The sequence below is a fragment of the Prenolepis imparis genome, unplaced genomic scaffold, assembly GCF_030444845.1.
Source record: "Prenolepis imparis isolate NDT839.2.m4 unplaced genomic scaffold, iyPreImpa1.0 SCAF_10, whole genome shotgun sequence".
In the NCBI taxonomy this organism is placed as follows: Eukaryota; Metazoa; Arthropoda; class Insecta; order Hymenoptera; family Formicidae; genus Prenolepis; species Prenolepis imparis.
Genome location: NW_028141168.1, coordinates 13,475,372 through 13,493,062, shown reverse-complemented (window position 1 = coordinate 13,493,062; position 17,691 = coordinate 13,475,372). Strand labels below are relative to the sequence as shown.

At 32.5% G+C, this 17,691-nt stretch overlaps 3 protein-coding genes across 9 annotated transcripts in view; 2 read left to right on the top strand and 1 right to left on the bottom strand.

Moving 5' to 3' along the window:
- Positions 1-6,874, top strand: part of Pnt (ETS transcription factor pointed) — a 106,145-nt gene extending 99,271 nt beyond the window's left edge. For 4 of the 7 annotated variants that reach the window (XM_083047457.1, XM_083047453.1, XM_083047455.1 and 1 more), the window contains 5 exons: positions 2,454-2,654; positions 2,950-3,252; positions 3,444-3,719; positions 3,988-4,282; positions 4,541-6,874. In XM_083047457.1, coding sequence (XP_082903583.1) covers positions 2,454-2,654; positions 2,950-3,252; positions 3,444-3,719; positions 3,988-4,282; positions 4,541-4,604 — 1,139 coding nt within the window. In that variant the 3' untranslated portion in view covers positions 4,605-6,874. The remainder of the gene's footprint in view (positions 1-2,453; positions 2,655-2,949; positions 3,253-3,443; positions 3,720-3,987; positions 4,283-4,540) is intronic. The other 3 variants (XM_083047451.1, XM_083047456.1, XM_083047452.1) reach the window with 1 other exon arrangement.
- A 576-nt stretch (positions 6,875-7,450) lies between these two features.
- On the top strand, positions 7,451-11,115 carry LOC145941516 (DNA mismatch repair protein MutL). Its single transcript, XM_083047625.1, has 9 exons — positions 7,451-7,531; positions 7,856-8,128; positions 8,327-8,491; positions 8,573-9,722; positions 9,803-9,906; positions 9,985-10,108; positions 10,338-10,673; positions 10,813-10,976; positions 11,104-11,115. Exons 1-9 carry the CDS (start codon positions 7,451-7,453, stop codon positions 11,113-11,115), a joined length of 2,409 nt encoding a protein of 802 aa, XP_082903751.1.
- LOC145942309 (uncharacterized) lies at positions 11,003-17,642 on the bottom strand. Its single transcript, XM_083048910.1, has 6 exons — positions 16,639-17,642; positions 14,044-14,148; positions 13,367-13,549; positions 12,151-13,003; positions 11,642-12,071; positions 11,003-11,569 (listed from the first exon to the last, which is right to left on the bottom strand). Exons 1-6 carry the CDS (start codon positions 16,688-16,690, stop codon positions 11,330-11,332), a joined length of 1,863 nt encoding a protein of 620 aa, XP_082905036.1. The 5' UTR covers positions 16,691-17,642; the 3' UTR covers positions 11,003-11,329.
- Between the last annotated feature and the right edge of the window lie 49 nt (positions 17,643-17,691).

Sequence of the window (17,691 nt, the reverse complement as noted above, 5' to 3'; positions counted from 1 at the left end):
CCTGCTTCTCGTTGACCCTCTACAAACTCTAGCTAGCCTCGAATTAATGATTCGCGTTCTCCCCTTTTAAACCGCAGCGCTGCTTATAATAAGAAATTTCAGCAACGTCATAAATTTAATATACTAGCGGCGGATGAATGAGATCGCAGTATAGATTTTAAATTAAAAATCGATTTCAATTGATTTACACTTTTTCTTTTCACTCGTCTCGATTTACTCTGCTCGTGCTTACCGATGAATCGTTCTTCTCGTGCAGTTTTTATACTCTGATTGGAAAGAGATAAGCTCTTAATTGTAATGAAATTTATTTGTTCGTAATTATTACGTTGATCATAATCAAATAGGTATATTCTAAAAAAAAAAAATCTGAAGAGCATTTCGGGCAAAACGGCAGCGGATAATAATTTAATTATTATCTGCTATTATTTATGATTTTATGCGGTTTTTTTTTTGTCTTTTTATTGCAACTTACTGCATTAGGAAAGCGTTAATGATTAATGTGACATTTCACATTTAAGGTAGCTGTAAAGTTTCATAATCTTTGAAATAAGATTAGGCGATATTCCATTATGACTTTTAACAAATCGGAAATATATTTTTTCATCCATATATGTATATTAATATCAAGTTTTTCTTATCTTATTTCAATTCGATAAAAACATGACAAAAACCAATCTTTAAACTAAAAATAAAGAAGAGATTACACATTCTAAATATTAAAACAAGTATTAATATTAAGATAAGTCAGAAATATTGTTTTCATTTAGCTTTGATAATATGTTGATAATAACATCAGAAATATTGTTATGCAAACTAAATGAGATAAAATTTAATCGTTTATTTTTGAAAAGATAAATAATTTCCTTAAGCACTTGTGAAAGATGATTTCCACGAAAAGCGTGTATGTATTTGGAAACTGTACAAAAATTCAAACTTAAAAAGAATATTTAAAAAAATCTGAAAACTCAAGTCTCAAACTATACAGCAAGCTGTAATATAATAATTTAATACGTGCTAAAAATGCACATCGCTATAATTCATCGATTCAACGATTCTTCGACTTTCTTAAATTCAATATATTATCACTGATAATAGTTTCACTTATAAATGTAATACTGCAAACAGTGAAATCTCGCTGTAACAATTGACGAAACAAGATGGAGAAGCGAGTTCTGAATGACTTACTAATCTTCGGTGAAATCTTGTCGCTGCTTTCATCAATAACATTTTCACTGATGCTGTTTAAGAGAAAATAGTACTGTTTCCTCATGAAGTATGTGTCATAAAAAAAACCAAATCAGACTGATAAGAAGGAACGACTTGAATAAGGAAAAAAGAACACGATAATGCTGCACCGATCCTGGAGACCCCCGCCTGGTGATTCAAACGCTGCTTATCGACAACAATGAGGCGCTTCGGCGCGATGGAATCTCGCGGCGCGGCTTGGGTCCTCTCTCGCGATCGTAGAACGGAAGTCGAGGATAGGCGGAGTTGGTTTGGACCAATCGTCGAGATACGCGCCTCCCACAGTATCAGCTGTTCTTCCCCAGAGTGTCGCGCGTCGGCGTGGAGATCGGTGCAGCATCGTCCTTTCTTCCTCATCCGTCAGTCCGATTTAACGTTTACGACGTCTGTAAACATTGTCACTACTCTACAATCATAGCACTCAATCACCAACTTTTTAGTATTCTTTTAACAGTAATGACAATAATAATAATGTCAACAATGCATATGTCCCCCCCTTTCTTACCTATTTGGTATTTAAATTAGCTCAAAACAGAATGTAAATTTCTTCACTTATATAATTTGTTTACCACGTTCCAATAATTATGAATTTTTTTTATAAATACATTTTGAAGAGAAATTATGTAGAATAAAAAGACTTAAAATTTAATATTTACTTAGGAAGAAATTCAAATATAATGAAATAACAAGAATTATTTAGTGTTAGAATAAACCTTCCTTAAGTCTGATTGAGAAACAATAGATTTATAGCTGTAATCATAATGTTATGATGTTTGCAATGAATTATATTCTTAGCACAATTTTTATAATAAAAAAAAATAAATAAAAATTTGAATCATAATTCCAATAGACAAATTAGGTAATTTATGATATTTTCTGTCTTCTTATACATATCTCATATATCTTCCTATACATATTTATATATATTATCTATATTTATCTATATTTATCTATATTTATCGTATACACTATCTATATTTATAAACACATCCTGTTCACAATACATCCTGTTGTGTGTATTAATATATACACAATTTCTTAAATATTATCTAACATGAAAAATAATAGGAAACATTCTTTATAATGCAAATAAATTAAATAAATTTCTTTGGCTCGTTACAAAAACCAGAATAATATTTTCTAATTTTCTCTCCTCTTTTTTATGTACAGCAAAACGTTAACAAACTGTTGTCTCTTTCAATTTGCAGGTGGCTACAATCATCTTCGCAGTCCTGTGTGCCAAGACGAAAGTCAAAAAGACGAAACGTCGCCACCACCTCACAGCCATAGCACCCAACCACCAACCTCTCACTCTAGCACTCCTAACAGTAATAACAACAATAACAACAACAACAATGCCAACAACGCATACATCCATCTACGGAATTTAAGTCAACTCAAAACGGAATGTAAGTTTCTCACTTATACAAAGCAATCAAAAATCCATTAATTGATCCTCTACATAATTACAAAATGTCGATCAAAAATTCTATACATTTTATCTATGCATAAATCTTATATCAAAATTCTTTTTACAATAATATGCGTCTTTGTTTTTTCTCTTTTATGTGTTCCTATAAAACTACACCTTGCCCCATTAATTCTTATCTAAATATTCATAAAATTTTAATCGTACGACTAAAAAATTATTGAATGTGTAATCTCTTTGTGAAAAAAATATAATTCGAAAAAATGAATTTATAGCGAACTACAGTAATCACCACATAGCGGAGCATCTCCAGAGCGGCGGCCTGGGCAGCGGGGGAGACCTCGGGGGTACAGGAAGCAACGAGAACGATTTGAGAGTCGGCGCCAACGCCACGGAGAGTTACATGACGCCGGCACACTATTCCGGATACGACGAGGCTTCCGAGTATCACAGCTTACCACCGGATCACCAGGCGCCGCATCCATACAATTTGGATAGTTCGCCGGACTTTTACGGCACCAGCGGGATTCACATCGAACCCAAATATCAGCCGTCATCGTTCAAAAACTATCCTCGAGGTTTGTGACTGAAATCAGTTAAAGAGCAAAAGATATAATCTCTTTCAAAAAATTACATTAACATATAATTGTAAGTTCACTTATTTTTTTAACACTTTTGTTATATCTAATTAAAAATCTTTAAATAAATTTATTAGATGTAGATGCTATTGCGATTTGCTAGAGTGTTGATAATTACCTGCTCCCTGCAGGACGCTATCATGAGGGTTTCAGCGAGAGCGGTGGATACGGACAGTACGATGCAACGCCGTTCCAAACGGTTCCCGGAAGCGGGAGCGGTGCTGGAGGCGGCAGCGTCGGAGGTGACCAATGGAGTGTCGGACTTGGAGATCATTTGTCTCATCATCCCGCATTTCTTGCGGGACTCGGACCACGGGACTCCTCCAATCCCCATCACCCCACATCTGTTACTAATAATACGGACCAAAAGCCCTTACTGCAAAATCCGATGCTCGCTAGTTACGCAGGTAAATTTTCCGATTTGATTGATGTATCACAGAATTTCGTAATTCTTTCCAAATAAATTTCCAAATCTTTTTAATCGCTAAATAACGCAAAATGGTATTTTCTCTTTTTATGAACATTAAAAAAATCATTAAATTATTTATTATTGGCATAGAGAAATTAATTAAAAATGCAATAATATCGCGAATTTTATAACTAAATATTTTAATAATTGTTTCACAACTATTATAATATTAAGCACTAATTAAATGTGTAAAATGACATGTGTAGGCGGACCATGTTTTACCGGATCAGGTCCAATTCAGCTCTGGCAATTTTTGCTGGAGCTGTTAACTGATAAATCGTGTCAGGGTTTCATCTCGTGGACCGGCGACGGCTGGGAATTCAAACTAACCGATCCGGACGAAGTCGCGCGCCGTTGGGGTGTCCGCAAAAATAAACCCAAGATGAATTACGAGAAGCTGAGCCGAGGTTTACGCTACTATTACGACAAAAACATTATACACAAAACTGCTGGCAAACGATACGTATATCGCTTTGTTTGCGACTTACAAAGTCTACTAGGGTAAGTTTAGTATACATAATGTAATTATTTAAATGTATATAAATTACACATGTACAAATACACACATACACACATATTATATACATATAATATATTAACAAATTTAGTTGCAATAATCTTGCTGAGATATTTCCATATAACAAGAAATTCACATATTTTATATACATTTTTACAATTTGGGAATTTAATATAATATTATAAATAAAATTGGAACTACAATATAAATCATTGTGTTATTTTCCTTTTCGCTATTTACAGATACAGTCCTGAAGAGTTACATGCAATGGTAGACTTGAAACCTGAGAAAAAGGAAGAAGACTGAGTTTTTGTTAATGAGAGCATGCTTTAGAGGATTGTGTCACACTTATAAATGAAATGTAACAATACAAATTCTCTTTCTATCTCTCTCTTTCTCTCTCTTTCTTTTTTTTGCATTTAGCATGCAAAAACAAGAAAAATGGGAGGACAAAAAAGTATCTATACAATGAAATCACTATGAAATAACTATATTCTCAAATATAGAAGACTGTGATAGTATGTCTTCTTTGTTCAGATATAAACAAAATCGAATCGGGGTCGTATGTACCAAAGACAGGGTCTGCATACCATTGGTGCCTAAAGTTGATGAAATCGCGAATTTGTTTCTAAGTGATTGATTTGTCAGCAGGTTTTAGAGAATATTTATAGGAATAACTCGTCAATTTATACATATATAAATATATATAGATATATTTTTAATGTTATATGATTTTCAACGCTACTAGCGTCAAGATACTTGATGATGCCGCTAAATTATTTATGTCTCATCATTTTAACATGTGTGTTATATCTCGTTGATAGATGACGATATGTGATTGTTATTACCATAATTTTACAATAAATTCATTATATAATGTACTATGTAGCGAGCTTCTCAATTCGGTATTTTCACATATGCTTTTTTTTCTATGTATAGATTAATTTAGATTATAATTCTAAACTGTACTTTTCTTTCAAGAGCTCGCTTCTCCAAAAGAAAGAAGACACATATATATATATATATATTTTATATTTTATTTCTTAATTATTAAATATATATTCTGATATGTACGCTCGCGATATATTGAATATATTTAATATTTTTAATCGCGCAATAAAAAAATTGTTATACATGTAATCCGTGAAAAGCGTTGCTAATGAAAAGAGTATGCTGTTAATTTAATGTTAATATTTTTTCATAAAAATAACGTTTGCTGAATTTGACTTTTGTTTGTTAAAGTACTCTCATCGAGAAATTATACATTCATGACTTTGAAAACATTGCAAGTGAATATTTATAGAAAGGAAGAAAAGAAGGGCCATGTGCAACCAGTGTTCCATGTATTACAAACATAAAAAAAGCCCTTCACGCGTTCCACTGTTTTTTTTTTTTTTTTTTTTTCTTTCTATAATATTGCGAAGAAAAATGTAACGATTAAATTACTCTCTTACGTTGTAACATTTTAATCAATTTATACAAAATTTATATTTTTAATATTTTTTTCCTTTATATTTTTTTATTAATTTTTTGATTATTTTTATTTATTTTATATTTTTTCTATTCACATTTATTATTTTAGACATATCTAACAAATATATTGGACTTATCGGAGAGAGATTTAGATCTCATCTTAATTTTTTCTTCTTTTTTCGCCTCGTGGAACACTGGCTAATGCAATTGTATCAAATATATATACATATATATATATGCGTAACTATTTTATAATTTACTTTGTATAAATTATATTAATATTTTTCTATCAGAGAAAATATTACATTAAATAAATGATGCGCAAGATATATTAATGGCATAAAAATTGACAGATTAAAGTACGAGCAACGTATTTTGTATTTTCCACGTGTCTTATATCTAGGATTGCGTTCCAAAATGTCATTCGGATGCATTCCCTCTCTCTCTATATCACTCAGGCTGAGTGATATAGAGAAAGAGGGAATGCATCCGAATAACGTTTTGAAACGCAGCCTAGAAATATATATGCATACGTATGTATATACATATATTTATATATATGTATGTATATGATTTAAACTATTTTTGTATCCGCTGTGTTTGTTAAGTTTCCACATACCAAAATAATTTAACGCTACAAATGAAAGAGAAACAGCGTAGTATCTTTATACATAATTAACAGTATACTAATTTCAAATAATCGTTCGGAAATTTATTACGTTGACGAGGATTGTTAAGGAGAAGTGTAAAATCGGTGGCGATTTTTATTAAGGTCTCTTGTTAAAAAACTACCAAGATTATCCTTTTAGCGCGATAATCGTTATAATTAAAGTTTCTTCTAGTTGTGTCGACCGGATGTTATAAATAAATTATATTAAATACTCTTAGAGAGAGTCCCTGAAAATATGGGACGAAAGAATACGATGTATAAAGCTACTCGAATGTTAATATTAAGTTATACACGGTCTTGGCACTTGTTATATTAAAAGAGAGAGCCATACTTCTTTCCCAGGATTATATATAGCATTTTGAAAGAGATACGAATGCAGAAACTTTTTAGTAGATGCAATAAAAAAAAAGAATAAAGAGATTTTTATAAATATTTTCGACTGATTGTTATTTATTTGCTCGACTCTGTTACACACCATTACACTTCGATGAAAATCATAGCAATAGATACGTTTGTCCTAATTGCACTTTTTACACTTTGTTTCTTATTTTCCATTCAATGTTTTAATGGATACTTTTTTTTTTAATGTAATTGCAAAACAGTGCAGACCTGATATTTTGTATAGATATATTTATGTTATTTGCATTTTTATATTCGGATTCTTCGTTTTTTCTCTCTTTCTAAAACTCGAATATATATTTCATTTTAATGCAAAAATTTTTAGGGATTTTAATTTTATGTTGCATACACTTTCATATACATATTTGTACTATCTTTTTATATATTATCTCTCATATATGTTATTTACAAATGTGTCTATATATCTTTTTTATATTTGTATTTTTTAAGCGAATAGAAGATGCAAATTTTACAAACGGCTGATTTGTAAAATCGTGCTAAATTTCGATTCTACGCTATTTGTAATAGAGACATGTTTTAAAAAAAAGACCGAATAGCGCGAATTTATTGTGTTCAGTTGTTTTGATTTCGTTCTAAAATTTACATAACAATGCAGAACAATGTGGGATTAAATGCAGAATCGTTAATGGGATCAAATGTTACATCTTATGTACAATGTGTCATAGAATTGGTATGTTATTAATATATAATACTGACAATCTCTATAATTTTATTAGAAATCTGCACGTTGTTGTTATGGTTAGTAATAAGTATGTCGCATTTTCAAATCATTCTATATACGATAACAAAAATCAGAAAACGCAATTATTTAGATTCCAGCACAACTGTGCAGTTTAATAATTCGAATTAATTAATTATTTAATACATACGCGCATATTGTTATAAAGAGAAAGAATGTCAAGTATAGGTTTTTTTTGTCAGTTTACTATATATATGTATATTTTAATCAAGCGAAAACTGAACGTGTATATAAAATAATAGCAAACTTTTACAGATAGTAAATTCTTTGATTGCACACGCCACAGCGATCGCAATAAGAATTCACGCGGGGAAACGCGAAGTTCAAGTCATTGATAATGGCATTGGAATATCAAAAGATATGCTGCAACATGTTGCAGAATATGATGACATAAAAACTATAGGCGATCGGCAACGAATATACAAACTGATTAAATCAAACGATCGTACACTGACGAATATTCGTCGTCTATCTGATGGTCTCACAATTGCTTCAAGACATCGAAATTCAGTGAATACATATATGAAGGTACGTGCATATTATTTGTAATCGTTATTTTATTATATAATGCATTTAATAATAAAATATTTATTAATTAAAAAATTAATTCTATAGAAAAATATACGTCTCTATTTTTTTCGAAACGTGTATTATGTATATACATTCTTAAATATTTTAAAACAGATAGGCACAGTCTTTTATATATATGTATATTTTTTGTCAAAGATATTCAAGATTGGTTCAGCACCCAATTTAGTGCAAATAGAACAGAGACCTTCGCGTGGGACAACCGTATCTGTGTATGGTTTCCATGAAGTATCATTGGGTGAAAAATGGGATATATCCACTGTTTGCTTTTTTATTGCCGCTATAGCTGTTAAAAAATTAGAAGTATATGACTTGATTTATATTTTAATCAATGAAATTTACTTCTTCGTGAATATAATAATTTTTTATTAATGTAATTATTAGGTATCGTTCTCGATTAGAGACGAAGAACGAAAGAAGATTGTTTTGAGAATTGCAAAATCGCATAGCCCAATTAAAGTGTTAAAAACATTTTTCGGAAAAAGTTTATCATTGAATCATTCATGGCTGATACAATGCAGATCAGAATTAAATAGCGCGAATTATCACGGTTACATAGGATTATCTGATAGAAACATGACACAATGGATATTTTTAAATCACAGACCAATCCATTGTCCTCTCATCTTGAAGCTAATTAAAATTACCTTCGAAGAAAGGAGCGGCTTATCTTCTAATCAAAGATCCAATGTGCAAGATTTACGCGACAAAAATATGTTTATCATATTCTTTTTTAAATTGTCGCCGACGGAATTTACATTTGTTAATGAAAATGGAAAAAGACACGTTATATTTTATGATATGCAGAAGATATTAAACAACATTAAAAATTGTACCTTTAAATGTCTCGCAGAAGAAACTAAAATTTGTACTGCTACTATCTCTGATTTCTGTAAAACGCAGCTATTGAAACAAGTATATTTAAAATCGGGAGAATCCATTTTTAATAACAAAATCAATAGATATAACAAAAATGTTGTATCTTTAAAAAGAAATAAAATTGTTACGATTGGTTTTAAAAGAAAGAGGATTACATCAACAATTGTAACTAATAAACGGCTAAAGAAAGAAAGTAATAATATGAAAGTCGTTGATTATGCAGCAGAAGAAAACATAAATAATCAAATAGATATTACTTCTACAAAACATACAAATTTATACGAAGATAAAATTGCAAAGAAAATACACAATAATGTTAATAGAACGCCAAGTTTCACTAATCTTGCGGCAACAAATGATTTCATTGAATCTCGTAAAACTTGCAATTATGATGGTAATGATAATGATTTTGGAAACATGATTTCTCCTCTTTCCGAATGGTCCAATTGGAGTTATTACACAAATAATAAACAACGCGATGCTGCGAGAAATATATCCGATAAAATTTCCCAAAAGGATATACGCTTTCCACGATTTTTTAACTACGCTGATCAATTTGATTTTCTACCACGAAAATTGCACGGTCTTTTACGTCACCGTCATGTTAAATTAACAAATGTAAAATGCTTTGACAGTCCTAATAATACGATTTCGCGTAAGTAATTTTTTACATGTAATAATCAGCTCTATATAATTAATTTAGAAATAATTTTATATTATATATATGTTCCACAGCTGCAGAGAACTGGCAACACAAAGAAATAGCGGTGCATCCTTGTAATTTGAAACGAAAGCTATGTGAATTTAGACTGTCACGTGTCTCATTAAAGCGCATAAAAGTACGTACGTAAGTCCTCGACGCAATAAATCATTCCAAATGATGGAGAGCTATTTTAGCAAATATGTTTCCTTCGTAGATCATTAATCAAGTTAATGACGAATTTATCGCTGCGTGGATGATGTATGATGAAATGAAAATTCTATTAATGATAGATCAACATGCCGTCCACGAAAGAATACGTTACGAAAATTTACTTCTTAGTAAGTAATTATGATAATTTTTTGATAAAAAACATAATATTTATTTTTAAAGTTAGATTAAAATTTTGCGATATTAAATGACTGAATTATAAATAAATTAATATATAAATAAATTGCGTTAAAAATGAACTATTAAATAAATACGAAATATATGCAACTTTCAGTCTTATTCTGTCTCTCTCTCTCTAAATTTTTTCAGTTATAATAATAAATTATTATATATTTTTAGGATACAAGGAACAGAATGAGGATGAATTGCTCTCCATCAATTTGCGTGATCCTCTGGTCGTGGAATTTTCTATAAAAATACGCGATTCACTTTTACGCCGTAAAATGTTACTAAAAAAATACGGAATAAATTTAGGATCGTTAAAGGAAAATACAAAACTACTAATACGGACGATACCGCAGTGCTTAGTTACGAATAATGATCGTTGCAATAGCGAAAAAATATTGCCGAAAATTTATAATTTATTAAATGACATACTAAAAGACCGTAGTACAAGTCGTCCGAATACATTACCATTAACTATCCATAATGCTATAGCATCGGAAGCTTGTCATGGTACGTATCAGGCAGATAATTTTACAAAACTTGCATAATTATTGTTAATTGCCATTATCAATATTATTATATTTCGAAACACCATTTATTTGCAATTAATTTAAAGACTTTCTGTCATCATTTTTCGAACTTTCTTCAGGTGCCATAAAATTTGGCGATAAACTGACTCTGAAACAGTGTACGGATCTTATGAAATTGCTGAAATTAACAAAGTTTCCTAATCGATGCGCACATGGACGACCAACTATAATACCTGTGATGGAACTTTCGGAATTAGAAAAAAGGGGCGTCAGGATGGCCGAGGTATGTACAATATATTATATATGAGATTGCACTTTTTCCAATCTTTATTAGAAAGATAAATTTATAGGTGATTCCAGATCACATCGCATTTCTTTTCTAATAATTTTAATTCGTACATATTGCATAGATAAAAATATGAAACGCGCTTTCTATAATATGTATATCATAATAGATACATATAGATGTAATTTAAACTAAAAGCAGTATAGATATCTCTACGATATAAATAGTTCTATCAATCTATGAGTTGTTTCGATATGAAAATCATCCGAATGCTTCTTCTACGTGTCTATTTAAATGTTTAATCTTATGCAAACTTACCTAAAATAACAGCAATTTCTAAATTCTGAATTTCATCCCGCAATGAAGCCGGCGATCATAATATCTTTGCCGAAGTAATTGAATCTCGTAGAAACTAAATTAATGTCCTTTCCACTTAATGCGATCGGACAAACGTCATTCGGACGAACGTAGAAGCATACTGTATAAAGAGCCATCTCCAACTCGGGTGAGATACCCACGAGAAGAGTCGTGGCCGCATGTTTCGTATCTGGTATATTAAACGCCGAACGTACCTTGATAGCCTCTCCTTTCTGCGAATCAAAAAATGAATCAATACACACAAGACAAATTAAATCGAATACGCGAATGCCGCGTTTACTTACGTCTCCTAGTTTCACATCCTTTATGTATCCGCGATAGTCGAGATTCTTCTGCGCCTCTTGTTTGGCGAAGTAAATCCAATTCTGCGGCCCGATCATAAAGGAGTCGAGTTTTTCCGCCACAAACACGGCCTCGAAACCGGAACTGGACGGCTCTCCCTCGACACGCTGGAACTGCGAGAACCAGATGCGTCTCAGGGTGTCCTTGAACTCGTACTCGTCGTTCGGAATAAATTCCTTGTCGACCAGGAACTTCATCGCCGTCTTAAACACGTCAGTTTCCAAGAACTGTTCGAGCAGCTCGGATTCCTCCTTGCGTTCCTCGGGGGTGACGGTCTCCTTCTTTTTCACATCCATCTCGTAATTATCGTGCAACGCCAGCACGCTTTTAATCGTCGGGATTTCGTAGGCTTCGGGTTTCACGTCCAGTAGGCTGAAATTATTTTAACAGTAAAATCTAAAAATATTTCAAAGATAACAACGAGCCCATATAGTCGCTGGAGCCTACTCACGGCAAGGAAGCGTCATCCGTGGTGGCGTCTTCCTTCGTCTCGCCCTGCAGATTCACGGTAATGTACTTGTACGCGTTGTTCTTGTCCATTGATAAGAGATTCTCCGTCAGCTTCTTCACCTCGTCATTGGAGATCGAATAATTCGGCTGGCTCGAAGCATTGTTCTGCTGGGAATTGGCGTTATTAGGTGGAGCAGCATTGCTGGGTGCGGTCTCTCTCTTCTCAGCTTCCGCGGTCGGCGCCGATTGAGCCGGTGCCGATTGAGCCGGTGTCGGCTGAGCCGGCGCCGAGGCAGGTGCGCTAGGAGGCGCGCCGTTATTATTAGCAGGTGCTTCCCCGTTGGCCGTCTGATTGTAATAGTAATTGTTGTACGTGACCTCGGTGTGACTACCGCCGCCGCCACTGCCGCTTCCCGGACTTCTGCCGTAGATTCCTCCCGGTAGCAGCCTATTCACGGCCGCGCTTACACCAGCGCTCACGCTGGAGTAGACCAGGGCTTCCTTGGCCAATTGACCAATTCCGGGTCGACTCGGTTGTAGGACGGTGAGAGCCGGCGCCTGTTGCATGGCCGGTTGAACGAACGATGGTTGAGCGTAGGAAGGTTGACCGAAGGAAGATTGACCGTAGGAGGGTTGACCGTAGGAGGGTTGACCGTAGGAGGGTTGACCGAAACCGCCGCCGTGAGGACTGTAGGCTGGCGGCGCGTTATGGTGCATAGACGGATTGTAAGCTTGACCATACGGTGAATGACCCCCGTAACCAGGATACGAGGGAGGGGGATTCATGTTGGGAGACTGGTATCCTGGATTGTTAGCATTCGTGCCGCCATAAGGATTGCCTTGTCGATATCCACCTGGAAACGATTACCGTATAAAGGATGATTAACAGTGCGAATTTCAATCTTCTCATGGCTATTATCATCGTGAAATTAGGAAAGAAGATTGAAATTTTGAAAGGAGACTTCTAGAATTCTAAGTTACTTTTCAAGAGCTTGAAATTGGTATATATAATTTCTGGCTAATTTGATGTTGCAAATGCAGAGAAATTAATCCTTAAGCGTTGCGGTTCCATCGTCATGAACAAAGGTAGAAATCTCGCTTTCGCGTGTCCGGCATCGAAATCTCTAAATTCACCGCTATTATACCAGTTTCAATGCCCTTCTTTCTCTCTCTTTCTCTACTTCACGTAATATGAGAGAAATAAATTTATGAAATACCCGATGGAGTATACGGTGGCGGATTTGCTGACAGATGTCCTGATTGTACATTCGTCGCACTGGTCTTGGAAGCTTGTTCAGACACAGGAGCCGAGGGTTTAACATTGCTCGATGTGCCGGTTGCTTTATTGTTATTGTTCGGAGGAGGTACGTTCCATCCTATTTTACTCGGGGTTGAACCGCCTGCGAATGTAACAAGATTCTCGTGATATTATTAGAGGCAAATGAAATCCGGGTACATGTGAGACGTGTGAAGCCATAGATGGTCATTGTCTGTATATAGAGGAGTGTGACTCATCGAATTCATCAGAGATCTGACGCGTAGATACATAAATATTTGCAAACCGCGGCGCAATTCACATCTAATAAAGGATGATCGTGAAAATGAGTTTAATCTGATCATCTCTACGATGTTGCACATGTGGGATTTTCCTTCCACTTCATTTCAACATATATGCGAATAATATATATAAAAATATGATGCAATAGAATATAGTGAAAAAGAATACGATAATATAATTAGATAAAGACACGTGTGGATAACAAAATAAGAGTCACAAAGGACATAAAGAGTAATATATATATGAGTATGATAAATATATATATATATATATATATATATATATATAAATGTGGAGAAATAAACACACATATTATACGAATATAATATTACATGCCTGTTCGAGGTGTCGTTCTTGGCGCACCTCGCCGAGAACTACCATATCCTGAGCTACCGCTTCTTCGTCCTGAGCTACCGCTTGTTTTACGACCATCTGTGTCTACTGCAAATTATATAAGCAAATCGTTATGTATAATAGCTTCATAGATGTTTAATCTGAAACAGAAACGTGTGTCTTTTTTAATTTGTAAATTTACATATATCTCGGTTAATGGAACTATAATTTTTCTTACTATATATAATTATAAAATTTCATTGTAGATACAATTAGATATAGATTACAATAAAAAATAATTATATCACTTCACGGAGGAAAGCTCTTGTAAATATTGAGGAGAGACGACCTACTGTATTATAATTCTGAAGATAAAAAATGATTAAGATTCTAAAACCTATAGATGCATACAAAATTCTTTTTAAGCGTTGTTGCGAAAAAATAAAAAATATTTTGATTTTTTGTGGGATTAGAATTGTATTATGTTAGAATGAATCGATGTGTCGCAATCTGTCCTGATACATCATATCAAATACCTTCGTTTAAATAACCATCAAGCTATTTAAATCAGGGTCCTCTTTTATTTCTCGTGATTCGACACGCGGGTACAGCTTATTGTTCTCCAAATAGATTATTATATAATTTAGTGACAATTGCCTATTCGCGTGTGATACTACTATGATATTGCGCTGAATATGTAACATATTGTGCCCATATGTTGCGTCCGGAAGATACAGATATATTCAAGGTCGGCTTTATATATATTTTGGGGAATCGTCATTCTCTAAATATATATTATGCTTTGCGATATATGATTTTTATAATAAAAATAAAAACGCACGCTAAAGCTTCCTGATGTTCTAAGTACATAAAAATAACATATATATTACAATCCATCTTAGATAACATCTATACATCATAGTTCTCTTAAACAATAAATATTAAAGTAGGCCAGATGTGTGTGAACACTTTTAAGCTGATATTTATAACTCTCATTACACCAATTTACCGTTTTTACTAGATCCAGCTCACGATTTTAGAAATAATTACGAGTAATTTTCTCTATTAATCGGATCATGTAATCTACAGTAATTAAAAGAACATGTAATTAAAAGAACTTAGAGAATTAGTTGAACTTTACTTGAAAAGGATGCTTCATATATAATATAAATTTATCCATATTATTATCCATAGAAATTTGTTTATAAAAATAGACTATATAAAATTTTAAAATCTCGCATTCGAGTCCCTCTTTTTATAAAAGCGCTATCGAGACCGGTTAATGTCAGATTCAATTTCTCTTGATGCATTTATAATGTAAAGTGATTACCGTGATGAGAGGGCAATTTTCGTTAAATAACTTCCGAGACGCACATATACACACAAAATATCGATACAACTTTGTAACTATACATGATTTTTAGCGAATCTTTTAATTTTTTAATCTTTTTGGAGAATGTATATTTACTTTTACGATCTTTTTCTCTTAAAATCACTTAATCGTAATCGAACATTTGATTAATTCATCCTAAAGTAATCCTTATACGTAATTTTCGATGAGAAACTTTAGTTTATAAAGTATACTTAACATGATAAACGTAATAATACAATTGTAATAAATGCTGACAAGTGAATAATACCGTACAGAGAATATACGTTCGTGATATGACGTCTGAGTAACGTGGAAGAGCAATTTGCTCCAGTGATTTCACTTATTACGCACTCTATATTTGTTAGTCGATTTATCAGTACTGACAATAAGTGTGTGCGAATTTTTGTCATTTTAAAGTTTATTTAAAATTTTCCCAATTTGCTCGTTACTTTATTGCTCTATTAAGGATATTTTTATGTCATTTTTATGTAATTTCTTTTTAGAAAATACTTTCTCTATTTTCCTGTCTTGTTATTTTTTAAATTCAAAAACTGCATTTATCATTCGATTCTTATATATTTTAAAATATGTTTCGAAAGATCTTTAAATAGCTTGAGAATAACGTAACGTCTGAATAAATTAATACATGTTATAACTTTTTTTAAATATGTTTTACAGATATATATCTATTTATTAATAAAACATCTTCAGTTACTGCAAACGACTTCTCTAAATTCACATTTGTACTTTACACAGTAAAATTCTATGTTAGTATGCGAAGATAATTATTTTCCTCAATAAAATTACCACAATAATTCTCGAGCTATGAATTAACACCAGTAATTCTATAGAGTTATATGATCAAAAGTGAATGGATTCCTGAAGAATTGAGCTTCCACGTATGTAACACATTTTCACTCAATTTTACATAAATTTTACTTAAACAAAATTTTAATTAAAAAAGCACAGTTATCAAAACAATTAATAATATTATTTTTCCATATATAATTATATGTATATATGAGAAAACAACATTTATCAAAATTTTCTTTACAAAAATGTATCAGATTCTAATTTAAGAATATTTTGTGTTTATCTGATATTGTAACAGATGCACGTGCATATTTCACTAATCAATTTATTGCATACCTATATCTTTTAATTTTATATAATCTGTATAATTATAAAATATAATATCAAAACTTTTAAGGAATGTATGAAATTACCGAAAATAAAGAAGAGCACAATCACGACGATTAGGCTCGTTCTGATTCTCATATCTGTCGTCGTTCGCTTCGTTTCTGATCGAATAGACGCGTCGGTTCACTTAAAACTTCAAACAACCGTCTGACACGCACTGTTTGCTCACGCAGAGTCGACGTGGTACTACTGGTCGACCTTTAGCTGTAGACGCCGGTGACCATCGTCCGTAACATTGAATGATTCATCCATAGGCTTTCTCTTTCCGCTGATCCTCAGCGCGCAATCTCAGCTGAATCCTGTCAACGGCACAATTTTCGATTTGACATAACAATATTGACAGCATTGCGTTTTGAGTCTTCATGTATATCTTCATGTTTTAAACAAACGTCAAACCTTATAACATCTAAGTATTTTAAGTATTTAAACTCAGGGAACATTCGTGAAAGCTATGTCAGGTTTCACAGATTTCTCGTACTTTCTCATTAAATCTAAATCTACAAATACTTTAATTAATTACGATTGAGCGGTGTCTTCTCATCATTTTAAAATTCATTTATAACTCTTTTTGTAATTAACAAGAAATTTCGAAATTATTCTCATTAAAAAAATAAAGTTTCGTTTTCTACAATATTTCATATCTGACGAATATTTTAATGGCTGTTATTCTATTTCAGAAAAAATTGAACTTTGCATCCTTGAAGAGACCTGTGAAGTAAAGGGCGCAATCATGCTGTTCAATGTAAAATTATGCGTCATTCTTAAATGCAACAAATTATATCACTATTAATATTGTATTAATTCTTAAATGGTACATCTGAACCTCCAAAAATAAGTTTCGATCTGCACTAAAGAATATGTTAGACTCTACAAAAAAGATCAGATTGATGCACTAAAGAATATGATCTGCACTAAAGAATATGTTAGACTCTACAAAAAAGATAAGATATATTGAGTTCTTCCAGAAATTTTAAATTTTCTTTAAGAAATAGAAAATATATAGCCACACAAGTTTTAGATAATAAAAGAGAAAAAAAACCATTTGCAAGCATTAATGATCGAAATGTTATTTGGAAGTT